General features: G+C 36.1%; 1 protein-coding gene across 1 annotated transcript in view; it reads right to left on the reverse strand.

The window, feature by feature from the left end:
- Nucleotides 1-994: 994 nt before the first annotated feature.
- eps15 (epidermal growth factor receptor pathway substrate 15) overlaps nucleotides 995-13723 on the reverse strand; it is a 165976-nt gene continuing 153247 nt past the window's right edge. Inside the window, exons 22-25 of the mRNA XM_063064340.1 lie at nucleotides 12850-12926; nucleotides 3131-3293; nucleotides 2679-2854; nucleotides 995-1781 (exon numbers count right to left, since the gene is read on the reverse strand). Of these exons, the coding sequence (XP_062920410.1) occupies nucleotides 1635-1781; nucleotides 2679-2854; nucleotides 3131-3293; nucleotides 12850-12926 (563 nt within the window). The 3' untranslated portion in view covers nucleotides 995-1634. The remainder of the gene's footprint in view (nucleotides 1782-2678; nucleotides 2855-3130; nucleotides 3294-12849; nucleotides 12927-13723) is intronic.

Genomic DNA, 13723 nt, shown 5'->3' on the forward strand with positions numbered 1-13723 from the left:
ACAATTAGAAGCCAAAACCCAAGAAAGTAGTATTAAAAAAAAGTTGTCAAAGCAAATAAAAGAAAATGTTTGAAATGAAAAGATGCAATGAGAGAAAAATCGGCTGAAATACTGAATAGCTGTTTAATTGAGGTAGAAGGTATAAAAATTTGCAATGGGATACTTACAAGATACTAGGTACAATAGGGTTATGATGTCAAAACTGTTAATCAATAAATTTGAAAGTATCATTAGATATCAAAACCCAGGACAACGGCTGTTGGTATTAAAACAGATGATCTCTCACTGAAGAAAATGAAAGGTCAAAAAGACAGCATTTATAAAAATAGGGAGTTAGTTGCCTGTTAAAGGAAGAACAATAATTATTGATAAAAAGTTCTCAATAAAGAATGGGATAAGCATGATTTCAGAGGTTGTCCTCATGAAATTAATTTGAGACTAAAAAATACGAAGTAACTCTTTCAGGTGTATTTCTATTATATTGGAAATTATATTTGCGAGTTTAACAAAGAAGTGAACAGGTAGTAAACAACACTATGACATGAGAAAATGCCTTCATGTTCAGAATAATGATAAAAATGAAAATAAGCTGCACAAATATGGAAGAAGAAACATGTAGAGATCATAGAAAAGTGAGAGTGCAAAAAAGTGGCATAATATGCTATATTTAAAAAAAATGACACTGCAAAATAAACAGTTACAATCTTAACTAGTTGAACACCTTCAATGCAAAAAATATTTGCAAGTTAGCACAAGGGAATATGTAATATGGGGAGATGTAAAATAAGCTGCGAAGTACAAGGAATAGGGCTGAAAAGTGCTTGAACAAAAGTTATTTCAAACAAAGACTTCTGTCAGATGGACAAAAAAAAAGGGAAACCAAGTTGTGGATTTCTTGACTGACTGTGTGTTTGAGAACCTGCACCACTGAGACAGACAGCTGAATGGATTCATGATACCGTATCGCAATGGATTCAGCAGAATAACTTCATATAAGCTTACAATTTAATTTTTTTATTTTTTCATCCAGTCAGCATGAACATAAAAGGAATGTCACTTAAAATTTATAAATGGATAAGTTTAAAAAAATAAAGCCAGTAAAAAGTTCAGCAGTGCGTGTTTAACTTACAGCAGCGGTTTCAGCAGGTAACCTGAAACGTATGCTCTATACAGTTATATATTGCCCGCAACTGGTGGTTACAGAAACAGTTAATGTGCTACACTCAAAGTTTATGATTATTTAACTCTACTTTGTAACTAAGTAGGTGTAATATATACAGCTGTTCAATGACATATTCTATTGAACAATATTATTTAAACAAGAAGCTGCTGAGATGAGAGGCTCCATTAACCAAAAAAGCAAAATAGTATTATTAGAATTAAATTGACTGCACTTAACAGATTTGCTTCAGTACTTAGTTTGTATTTTGCTTTTGTTTAATATACAGGATAAAGATTATTTAATAGTTCTGAATTAACAGGTTCATCACACTGATCTCTCATTAACAAACAATTTCATGTCAAGTCGTCAAGAGTCCTCAGTATTTTCAAATTTATTTTAGGTAGCTTTTATGGAAAACATTAGTAAGAACAGTATTGGTTAGGTGAGTTAAGATGACCAGTGAAGGAGCACGTCATGCTTCAGATATTTCAGATTTACTAAGTGCTATAGCCAGTTCCAAGTCCTCTTGTTCTTGTTGGTTTAATCTAGCTAGTCGCTCCTCCTCTGCTCGTTCACTTTCCCTTTTGGCCCATTCTATCTGGTCTTCTTCACTGGGATACTGAAACATTAAGAACAGAGCTGAACAGGAAACTACACATTGTTCTTATAGAGAACAGAAAAAAAAAATTGCCAATATATTTTGTACTTACAACAGGAACAATATCAATATGTTAATAACATTCTTTGGTTGCCTTCAAGGAATCTGAGTATCAATTTAATTTACTTATGAAGAATAGATATCATTTGCTGGTAACAAATACATTCTGCAGACAACATCTTGAGGCGAATATACAAGAAACAGTCACCTTTCTCTATTAGTTGATGGTTTTTTTAGGATTGAATGGCTACTGGAGTTTACACCTTTTCAAAATTACGAATTGAAATACTTCTGGTCGAATTACTTAGTGGTTAAATATTCAGCAACAGGGAACAAGACCTAACTAGAGTCTCATCTCACCTCTTCCAAAGGTGTTAATATTTTCATTAGTATTTTCCTTAATAATAGGAAAATACCCAATGAAAAGTCCTCCCTTTAGAGCCACTAACATTTTTTTGCTAATTTCATTGGGAGTTACAATGAAATATACAACCTTCCTTGATTTTCCCAGCAGCCTACCCCAAAATTTCTCCATTACCCCAGAAGAGCCCTTTGAAAATATATTTCATGGGTTCAAAAAAAAGATTTTCAAATGTGGCCTGAGCTGATCAGCTCCAGTTTGCACTTTAATCTGTCCACCAGGCTTTTGAATAATTTCTGTTCTCTGGCAATACTGACAAGATAAATAATGTACACTTTGGCTGCTATGGATAATAATTCACACTGTGACACTACATCTAGTTTCAAAAACTATTGCAGAACTGCATGCTGCTATATATGCAAAACAAAATATTAACAATCCATATGTTTTTATTGTCCACATTAAGGAAATTAACAACTCAAACAAACCATACTTACAGTGTTGAAGTTTGCAAAATTTGGATTGTCTCCAACAACTTTACTTGGAGAGGTAGGAGCAAATGGATCAAGCTGTTTCTCTTTATGGAATGAATCACCTGAGTTAAATGGATGGAAAGGATCATTTGACTTGAAGGAGTCGGATGATTCTGACTTTACAAGGGAGAGTCTTTTACCTACATTTAAAAACACAAATATCAAACATTTTTCCTATTAGAATTTTCAATATCTTAAGTTGAAATGGTTAACTTTCAAACAAGATAAAATTCAAACCTAAATTTGAATTAAAACTTCCTTTGGTCATAATGAGATCCTTCTTCAATGTAAATTAAAGGAATTATCCCACAATGATGAAAGGAAGTCTGATTAACTCTTATGTTCATAATGAAGGGAAGTAATAGTAGACCTTAAAACAAAACTGTACCACTTCTGAAACACTCCTATTCACATACCAGGTGGTGGAGGAGGGGGTCTTGTTGGTGTACCAATTTTCGGCGGTAATGCTGGAGGCAACTCTTCGTTTTTTGAGGGATCATCTGTGAATATATTTTTTCCAAAGGCTTCCTTTTCAGAATCTGCTCCCGGAGCGGAAATGAAGGGATCTGCATGATTGGACTAAAGGCAGAAATACAAGTTGAAAATAGAAAGAAAAAAAAAGTTACCAGTGATGCAAAAATTATGTCTAAACAAGCTTTGGATGTAATGTACCAGAAACCTCAATGACCGAAGAATTTGATGATCACAACATACCTTCATGCTACCATGCAAAAAAAATGTTCATCTGTAATTGATGCTAACTACCTGAAGCAATACTTTTAAGTACTGGCCAGAGGCCGTGTTTGTCAGCCTTCCATTTACATCAACCTAACTCACTTATACTTTGCTTTTTTAATTGCCACAGACAGGAAAATGCATCTAATGAACCTTACATTCTTTGGAAAGCTTTGAAAGTTGTCACTTTCCTTCCCCTGGCTGAGTTTTTAAAATTCATTCTGTGATTATGGGTTTGTAGCATATCTGCAGCTTAGTTCTTATCTGTAATAGGGCAATGTTACGATACTCATGGGGGTAGATTGGGAAATCAGGTTGGTGCTGGATCCCAAGAGGGAATTTGTAGAATGCCTACAAGATGGTTTTTTAAAAGCGGCTTGTGGTTGAGTTCACTAGGGGAAAGGCAATTCTGGATTGGGGGTTGCATAATGAAACAGATTTGATTAAAGAAACCGTTGGGAGACAGTGATCATAATATGATAGAATTCACCCTGTAGTTTGAGAGGGATAAGATTACATTAGATGTATCAGCCTTACAGTGGAGTAAAGGGAATTACAGAGGCATGAGAGAAGAGCTGGCCAAAATTGATTGGAAGGGAACATGACAGAACTGCAGTGGCTGGAGTTTCTGGGTCAATTCATGAGGTACAGGATAGATACACCCCAACGATGTAGTATTCTACAGGGAGGATGAGGCAACCATAGCTTGCAAAGTCAAAGACAGCATAAAAACAAGAGGGGGCATTAGGAGAGAAAAGATGAAATATGAAGGTAAGCTAGCCATAAATATCAGAGGATACCTTAAATTTTTTTCAGGTACATAGTGTACAAGAAGGTGAGAGTGCATATCGGACTGCTGGAAAATGACTCTGGAGAGGTAGTAATGGGGCACAAAGAAATGGCAGATGAACTGAAGTATTTTGCATCAGTCTTCACTGTGGAAGGCACCAACAGTATGCCAGAAATTCAAGAATGTCAGGGGGCAGAAGTGAGTGTAGTTGCTATTACTAAGGAGAAGGTGCTTGGGAAACTGAAAGGTCTGAAGGTAGATAAATCTAGACCAGATGGACTACACCCCAGGGTTCTGAAAGAGGTAGCTGAAGAGATTTTGGCAGCATTTGTAATGATCTTTCAAGAGTCTCTAGATTCTGGAATGGTTCGAAGGACTGGAAAATCACAAATGTCACTTCACTCTCCAAGAAGGGAGGGTGGCAGAAGAAAGGAAATAATAGGCCTGACTTAAGTGGTTCGGAAGATGGAGTCCATTATTAAGGATAAGGTTTCAGGGTACTTGAAGCCACATGATAAAAGTAGGGCAAAGTCAGCATTGTTTCCTTATGGGGAAATCACCTCAAATCCATTGGAATTCTTTGAGGAAATAACAGGCAGAATAGACAAAGGAAGAGTTGGTGAATGTCATTTAAGTCCTTCTGCAGATTCCCTGCTTTCTCAACATCACCTACCCTTCCATGTCTTTGTATTGTCCGCAAACTTGGCTACAAAGCCATCAATTCCGTCATCCAAATCATTGATATGCAAAGAAGTGGTCCTCATATCAACCCCTCCGGAACACCATTTGTCACTGGCAGCTAACCAGAATAAGCCCTCTTTATTCAACTCTTCGCTTCTTGCCAATCAGCAAATCTTCTATCCATGTTAGTACCTTTCCCGTAATACCATCGCCTCTCATCTTGTTAAGCAGTCTCATGTGCGGCACCTTATAAAAGGTCTTCTGAAAATCCAAGTAAATGATAATCACCAACTCTCCTTTGTCTATCCTGCTTGTTGTTTCTTCAAAGAATTCCAACAGATTTGTCAGGCAAGGTTTCCCCTTTACTTTAAACTTCCTAATCAAATATGATTAATTACACAACACCCAATCCCAAATCACCTTTCCCCTAGTGGCTCAACCACAAGCTGCTTTAAAAACTATCTTGTGGGAAGTTTACAAATTCCCTCTCTTAGGATTCAGCACCAAACTGATCTCCCCAATCTACCAACATATTTAAATTCCCCATGGCGATTTCAACATTATCCTTATTATATGCTTTTTCTATTTCTCACTGAAATTTATATCCTGTCTGCTATTGGGAGGCCTGTATATAATTCCCATCTGAATCTTTTTACCCTTCTAGTTTCTTAACTCTACCCACAAGGACTCTACATTTTCTAATCTTGTGTCACCTCTTTCTAAGGAATTAGTGTTTTTTTTTACCAACTGAGCTACCTTACACCCAACGCCACCTGCCTTTCCTTTCAATACAAGGTTTTTCCTCAGATGTTAGGCTCCCAAATATCTTTTATCAGCCACATCTCAGCCCACAATGTCTTACCTGTCGATCTTTAACTATGCTACAAGAACATCTACCTTATTCTGTATACTGCGTACATTCAAATATAACACCTTCAGTCCTTTCTTTTCTTTTTAAATCTTTTTATTGAGTAAGTATACAAAAAAGGTAAGCCATATAAACATTAATACAATGTTAAAGTATAATAAAATTCCAAAAGATAACAATACCAAAAAGAAAATACTACAAACAATGTAATTTAAGCATAAGAAACCAAGATAACATAATAGTATACTAGATTTTATATATATCAATGGAAAGAAAGAAAAAAAAAACCCCAAAAAAAAACCCACCGTGCAACTAACTAAAAGCAAAGCAAAGCAATGGGCTAACTTGAAACCAAACAGAGTTAAACTTAAAATCACGTCCTCAATCCCGACCTCCATTAAAACAGTGAAGAGAAAACAAGAAGGGTAAATATTACATTAAATGAAAATATCGAATAAAAGGTCCCCAAATCTGTTCAAATTTAAATGAAGAATCATAAAGGTTACTTCTAATTTTCTCCAGATTCAAACATAAAATCGTCTGAGAAAACCAAAAAAAGGTAGTTGGAGCATTAAGCTCTTTCCAATGTTGTAAAATACATCTTTTCGCCATTAAAGTAAGAAATGCAATCATTCTACGGGCTGAAGGGGAAAGATTACTAGAAATTTTAGGTAGTCCAAAGATAGCAGTAATAGGGTGAGGAGAGATATCTATATTTAATACCTTAGAAATAATATTGAAAATATCTCTCCAAAAAGTTTCCAAAGTAGGGCAAGACCAAAACATATGAGTTAAAGAGGCTATCTGCCCCGAACATCTATCACAGAAAGGATTAATATGCGAGTAAAAACGCGCTAACTTATCTTTAGACATATGTGCTCTATGAACCACTTTAAATTGAATTAGGGAATGTTTAGCACAAATAGAGGAAGTATTAACTAATTGTAAAATCTGCCCCCAATCATCCACAGAAATGGTAAGCCCCAATTCCTGTTCCCAATCTACCCTAATCTTATCAAATGGAGCTTTCCTAAGTTTCATAATAATATTATAAATCATAGCCGATGCACCTTTCTGACATGGATTAAGGTTAATTATCGAATCTAAAATATATATAGGAGGAAGCATTGGAAAGGAAGTAAGTATAGTACTTAGGAAATTTCTAACTTGTAAATATCTAAAAAAATGTATTCTTGATAAGTTATATTTATTAGATAATTGTTCAAAAGACATAAGGGAACCATCTAAAAATAAATCCAAAAACCGTAAAATACCCTTAGTCTTCCAAGTTTGAAAAGCGCGATCCGTAAAAGAGGGAGGAAAAAATATGTTACCTAAAATAGGAATCGCTAACCCGAATTGATTAAGATCAAAAAATTTTCTGAATTGAAACCAAATGCGCAAAGCATATTTAACTATCGGGTTAGAGACCTGCTTAAGACGTTTCGAATCAAAAGGAAGAGAGGAACCTAAAATAGAACCAAGTGTATAACCCTGAACAGATTGTAATTCCAATGCTACCCATTTAGGAATAAATAGTATGTCCCGGTCAAGTAACCAAAATTTCATATGTCGAATATTAATAGCCCAATAATAAAATCTAAAGTTAGGTAATGCTAAACCTCCATCTCTCTTAGCTTTCTGTAAATGTATTTTACCCAGTCTCGGATTCTTGTTCTGCCAAATAAATGAAGAAATTTTAGAGTCAACTTTATCAAAAAAAGATTTAGGAACGAAAATTGGTAATGCCTGAAACACATATAAAAATTTTGGCAAAAAAAACATCTTAACTGCATTAATACGACCAATCAAAGTTAAATATAAGGGAAACCATTTAGATGAAAGTTGAGTAATATGGTCTATTAATGGTAAAAAGTTAGTCTTAAATAAATCTTTATGTTTACAAGTAATTTTAATCCCAAGATATGAAAAGTAATTATTAATCAATTTAAATGGAAATTTATAATATAAGGGAAGATGTTTATTAATCGGGAAAAGTTCACTCTTACTAAGATTTAATTTATAACCTGAGAAAAGACCAAATTGTGCTAATAACTCTAAAACAGCAGGAATGGATCTCTCAGGATTAGAAATATATAAAAGTAAATCATCAGCATAGAGTGATAATTTATGGGACTTTAATCCCCGAGTTATCCCAGTAATATTTAAAGATTCTCGAATAGCAATTGCAAGAGGTTCTAATGCAATATCAAATAATAGGGGACTAAGAGGACAGCCTTGTCGAGTACCACGAAAGAGAGGAAAAAAAGGTGAGTTTAAGGAGTTAGTACGAACCGAGGCTACAGGGGAGTGATATAACAGTTTAATCCAGGATATAAATTTCAAGCTAAAATTAAACATTTCAAGCACCTTAAATAAATAAGGCCATTCTACTCTATCAAAAGCTTTCTCGGCATCTAAAGAAATAACACACTCAGGAACATTTTGTGAGGGAGTATAAACGATATTTAACAATGTGCGAATATTATAAAAAGAGTAACGACCTTTAATAAAACCCGTTTGGTCTTCCGAAATAATAGAAGGAAGTACTTTTTCTAGTCTATTTGCTAATAACTTAGAAAAAACTTTAGAATCAACATTTAATAAAGATATTGGTCTATAAGATGCACATTGAGCAGGGTCTTTATCCTTCTTTAGTATTAAAGAAATTGATGCTCTATTAAAAGATTCCGGAAGTTTACCAAGTTTCAAAGAAGCCTCAAAAACCTTATAGAGCCAAGGAATCAATAAAGAAGCAAAACATTTATAAAATTCAACGGTAAACCCATCAGGGCCAGGAGCTTTCCCCAGATTCATAGAAAAAATAACATTCTTAATCTCATCCATTGTAATGGAAGTATCTAATAAAGAAGACATATCCTGTGAAATCAGAGGGAAGTCTAACTTATCTAAAAAATCATTCATATATTTAGAATCTCGAGGAGACTCTGATTGGTATAAAGAAGAATAAAAATCACAAAAGGTTTGATTAATCCCCACATGATCCAATATCAATCGATCATTTTGGTTATAAATCTGATTGATTTGAGATTTAACATAATTAGATTTCAATTGATTAGCCAGCAGCTTGCCAATTTTATCACTGTGAACATAAAAATCACTTCTTGTTTTCTTTAATTGGTTTACAATCGAGGACGAGAGTAGTAAACTGTGTTCCATTTGAAGTTCAGTTCTTTGTTTGTATAGCTCCTCAGAAGGAGCCATAACATATTTCTTATCAATTTCTTTAATCTTGTCCACAATTACCATCTCCTCCTGCTTCTGTTTCTTCCTCAAAGCAACGGAATACGAAATAATCTGACCCCGAATATAGGCTTTAAAAGTGTCCCAAAGAGTGTTAACCGAAATATCTTCTGTATGGTTAATTGTAAAAAAAAGCTCAATCTGTTCATTCATAAAATTAACAAAGTCCGAGTCCTGAAGCAACAGCGAATTAAAACGCCATTGTCTATTGTTTGATATATTGGCCATAATTTTAATAGAAAGCTTAAGTGGAGCATGATCCGAAATGGTTATAGAATCATAATCACATTTAATCACTGAAGGAATGAGACGAGAATCAATGAAAAAATAATCAATTCTTGAATAGGAATGATGAACATGTGAAAAGAAGGAAAAATCTTTTTCCTGAGGATGCAGAAAACGCCAAATGTCCGTCGACCCAGAATCAGAAAGGAAAAAATTAATCAAATTTGCAGATTTATTAGGTAAAGTCCGTAAAGGAGCCGAACGGTCCAAAGCTGGAGATAAACAGGTATTAAGATCTCCGCCCCAAATCAATGAAAACTCGTTCAAATTCGGAAACTGATCAAACCTTCAGTCCTGTATTCATCACCTTTTTGATTTTGCCCCCATGTTACACTTCAACTCATCCCACTAGCTGCAATTTTGCCCTATCACTCTGGTTCCCATTCCCCTGCCAAATGAGTTTAAACCCTCCCCAACAGCTCTGGCAAATCTGCCCACAAGGATTTTGGTCCTACTCAGGTTCAGGTTAACCTGTCCCCTTTGTACAGGTAATACCTTCTCCAGAAGAGATCCCAATGATACAGAAACCTGAAACCCTGCCCCTTTTTTGCACCACTTCCTCAACCACGCATTCATCAGTACCTTCATCTTATTCCTGCCTTGATTAGCACATGGCACTGGGAGTAATTCAGAGTCTATGACTTTGGAGCATCCAAGTTGAAGTGAATGGACACCATGGATGTCTAAAGTGACTTTCCCCATCTACTCAAATGCTTTAACATGTACGGTATCAAGCCTATTGCATACAGAAAGGTTGATGTTTGTGTTCTTGGATTTTCAGAAGGCCTTTGACAAGGTGCCACACGAAGCTGCGAGCTACGAGCCCATGGTATTACAAGAAAGATTCTGGCATGGATAAAGCAGTGGCTGATTGGCAGGAGGTAAAGAGTGGGAATACAGGGAGCCTCTCCTGGCAAGTTGCTGATGAATATTGGTGTTCCACAGGGGTCTGTGTTGGAACCGTTTCTTTTTATGTTATATGTCAATGATTTGGATGATAGAATTGATGGCTTTGTTGCAAAGTTTGCAGACGATATGAAGATAGATAGAGGGGTCACACCCTTTGGTAGAAGAAGTGAAAGGGTTGACAAGTTTTTAAACGGAGAGAAAATACAAAAAAACTGAGGTACAAAGGGAGTTGGGAGTCCTTGTGCAGAATTTCCCCAAAAGGTTAATTTGCAGGTTGAGTTTGTGGTGAGGAAGGCAAATGCAACGTTCACATTCATTTCAAGAGGACTAGAATATAAAAGCAAGGCTGTAATATTGAGACTTTATAAAGCACTGGTGAAGCCTCACTTGGAGTATTGTGAGCAGGGTTTATCTTAGAAAAGATGTGCTGAAAGAGGCGAGGATTCAATGGAGGTTCACAAAAATGATTCCAGAATTGAATGGCTTGACATTTGAAGTGTGCTTGATGGCTTTGGGTCTGTATTGACTATTGTAACATTGCCCTTTTGGCATGAATTTTCTATCTCCTATTGTAACTTGTAGGCCACATCCTTACTACTGTTTGGGGGGGGGGGGCGGTCTGCATGCAACTCCCATCAGGATGTTTTTACCCTTGCAATTCCTTGGCTCTATCCACAATGGTTCAATACCTTCCACCCCTATGTCACCTCTTTCTAATGGTCCTATTTTTGTTTTACCAACAGAGCCACACGGCCCCTTCTGCCTTCCTGCCTGTCCATTCAATACAATGTGTATCCTTAGACATTAAGCTCCCAGCTGTAATCTTCTTTCGGCCATGATTCAGTGATGCCTACAACATCATACCTGCCAATCTGCAACTGTGCTGCAAGTTCATCTACCTTATTCCATATTCTGCGGGCATTCAAAAAAAAAAACACCTTCAGACCTGTGTTCATCCTTTTCGATTTTGTCTACCTTTATGTTGCAACTCATCCTGTTGACCGCAATTTTGCCCAATCAACAGCCTCTCTTCACTACACATTGCCTCCGTTTGTAAATTAGCTACCTCATCTTAGCACAATGCTCAACCTTTTGATTCCTAACTTTGTCTGAGGTCTTACCAGGCTCTACCTCCACAACCTCTCCATGAACTGTTGTGGCACTCTGGTTCCAAGGAGAGAGAGGGAAATGGGAATGGGGAATGGTGAAGGAGAAGGTAGGGAGTGGACAATTACCAGAAGTTCGAGAGTACCCACAGTAGAGGTGGCTATGGATTGCTGTGTTGAGACCACACTCAGGTTGGAGGAACAACACCTTACATTCCATCTGGGCTGCCTCCGACCTGATGGCATGAACATTGATTTAGTTGAACTTCCGGTAATTGCTTCCCCCACCTCTCCTTCAGCATTCCCCATTCCCATTTCCTTCTCTCACTTTAGCTCCTTACCTGCCCATCACCTCCCTCTGGTGCTCCTCCCCCTTCCCTTTCTTCGATGGCTTTCCATCCTCTCCTACAGATTCCCCCTTCTCCAGCCCTTTATCTCTTTCACCAATTGACTTCCCAGCTCTTTATTTCACCCTTCCCCTCTCCCAGTTTCACTGATCACCTAGTATTTCTTGTTCTCCTTCCCCTACCTTCTTACTCTGACTTCCAAATTTCTCCCCCCCCAGTTCTGCTGAAAGGACTTGGACCGAAATGACGACTGTTTACTCTTTCCCTATAGATGCTGCTTGGCTTGCTGAGTTCTTCTAGCATTTTGTGTGAGTTGCTCGGATTTCCAGTATCTGCGATTTTCTCGTTTGCAACTTCTTTTGTAGTTATAATTCCAGCTACCAAGTCAAACTGTTTTCTTTTTAATCACCAATCAACTATTAATACAGCTTTTGTGAACAACGTTGATTTTGTAGATTTTTTGTGAGCAAGATAATTATAAGGAGTCAATGTGTTTCAAAAGAATTAGTTTGCGAAATTTCTGAGGCACATGATAAAGTTTTATTTAATTGTTTTCAGGCTAAGTTACGGCACTCTCCATATGCAGCTTGCAATCTCTGTATGTAAAAGAAAAGCTTAACCTATATTACTCTCAAATTGTTACAATCATTGTTCAGCCTCTATAACAGAAAAATCTCTAGGGTGTACAGGAGTTAAGAGGCAGAAGCAACTGAGGAATGTGATCAAGGATAAAAGAAGCCAATTTTATGTTTATATTCTACATTTGACTTGTCCTATTCTTTATTCAGCACTTATAAGACCTTTAGTATTAAGTTATTTTCACAAATTATTCAAAAGGATATGTTCATTCCTAACAAAGCACAGCTAGGAATTTTTTAGAATGCTGTATTAGAATGAGTCTCTAACTTGTTACAACATTAATTTGAGAGTTTTTCTAAATATAAATTATTTCATGATTATTAATGTTGTAGTTCTTAAATAAGATAGGCTACTGAAAGTATAATATTTAATTAAAAATACTTCAAGTGTGAACAGAAAGGGAATTTACTACTATCTATTAAACTTATTCAACATTCTATCCAGCCAATTTTCTGAATCTTAAAGGATTTAAAATAAGTACTAACATGTTCCATGATATATTCACAATTACCTGTGATAGTGTATTAAAATTTGCAAATCCACTTCCAAATGAATCATTTCCAAACACTGAGACAAAAGGATCAGTAACTGAAACACAGAAAGGATGTGATATCAGTATCATTACAAAAACAATTCTTTTGATGCCCATTTCAGATAACTAATGTCAATCATAGCAGCTACGTTGAACTGCAATCACATTAGCAAACATAGTCTAGAACACAGTGCAAACTATTCTCAAAAGATTTCTGACAGGCGCCTCAAATGTGGGAAAATATTGGATATGTGCTCACTGATAAAATATAAAAAGGCAAATGGGACTCAAGCCATGTTGTACTTAATTCACAGGAAATCACATACTTCCATGAGCATATGTTATGGCACTATTATATATTTAAATGTACATGGGGAGAAGTACACAAGAAAGATATTTTTGACGTTCAGAGTATACTTGGATGCACAATCTCTTAAGGTGCATTAACATTAATATAGGTAAATTGTTTTGCAATGTTGCTGCAGTTACGGTAAAGACTATTTGCAAAGAATTTCACTGCTTACAAAATGTTTTCAAATGCCCAAAGGGTGCTAAAACTGCAATGTATATATGAAATCATTTTGCACTTGGGCTAGGAAATAGGAAGAGCATGGCAAAGAAGGAGGGAAGGCCTGCTTGCCAGGAGCAACAATGGATGGGATTTTGCGTAGCTTATTTCATACGGCTGTCATTAACATTATTTAGCCACATATTCTAACCTTCATAGAAAGTAACTTCTACACAATAAAGATAAACGCAATTAATTTGGTTGTGGTTAATGAGAGATCTACCAGCATGTTGTGAAACTCTCCTCTGTTTTTAAATCAATAAGAGTGACAGAAGGAAAATCCAT

The sequence above is a fragment of the Mobula hypostoma genome, chromosome 12 (assembly GCF_963921235.1).
Source record: "Mobula hypostoma chromosome 12, sMobHyp1.1, whole genome shotgun sequence".
Classification (NCBI taxonomy): domain Eukaryota; kingdom Metazoa; phylum Chordata; class Chondrichthyes; order Myliobatiformes; family Myliobatidae; genus Mobula; species Mobula hypostoma.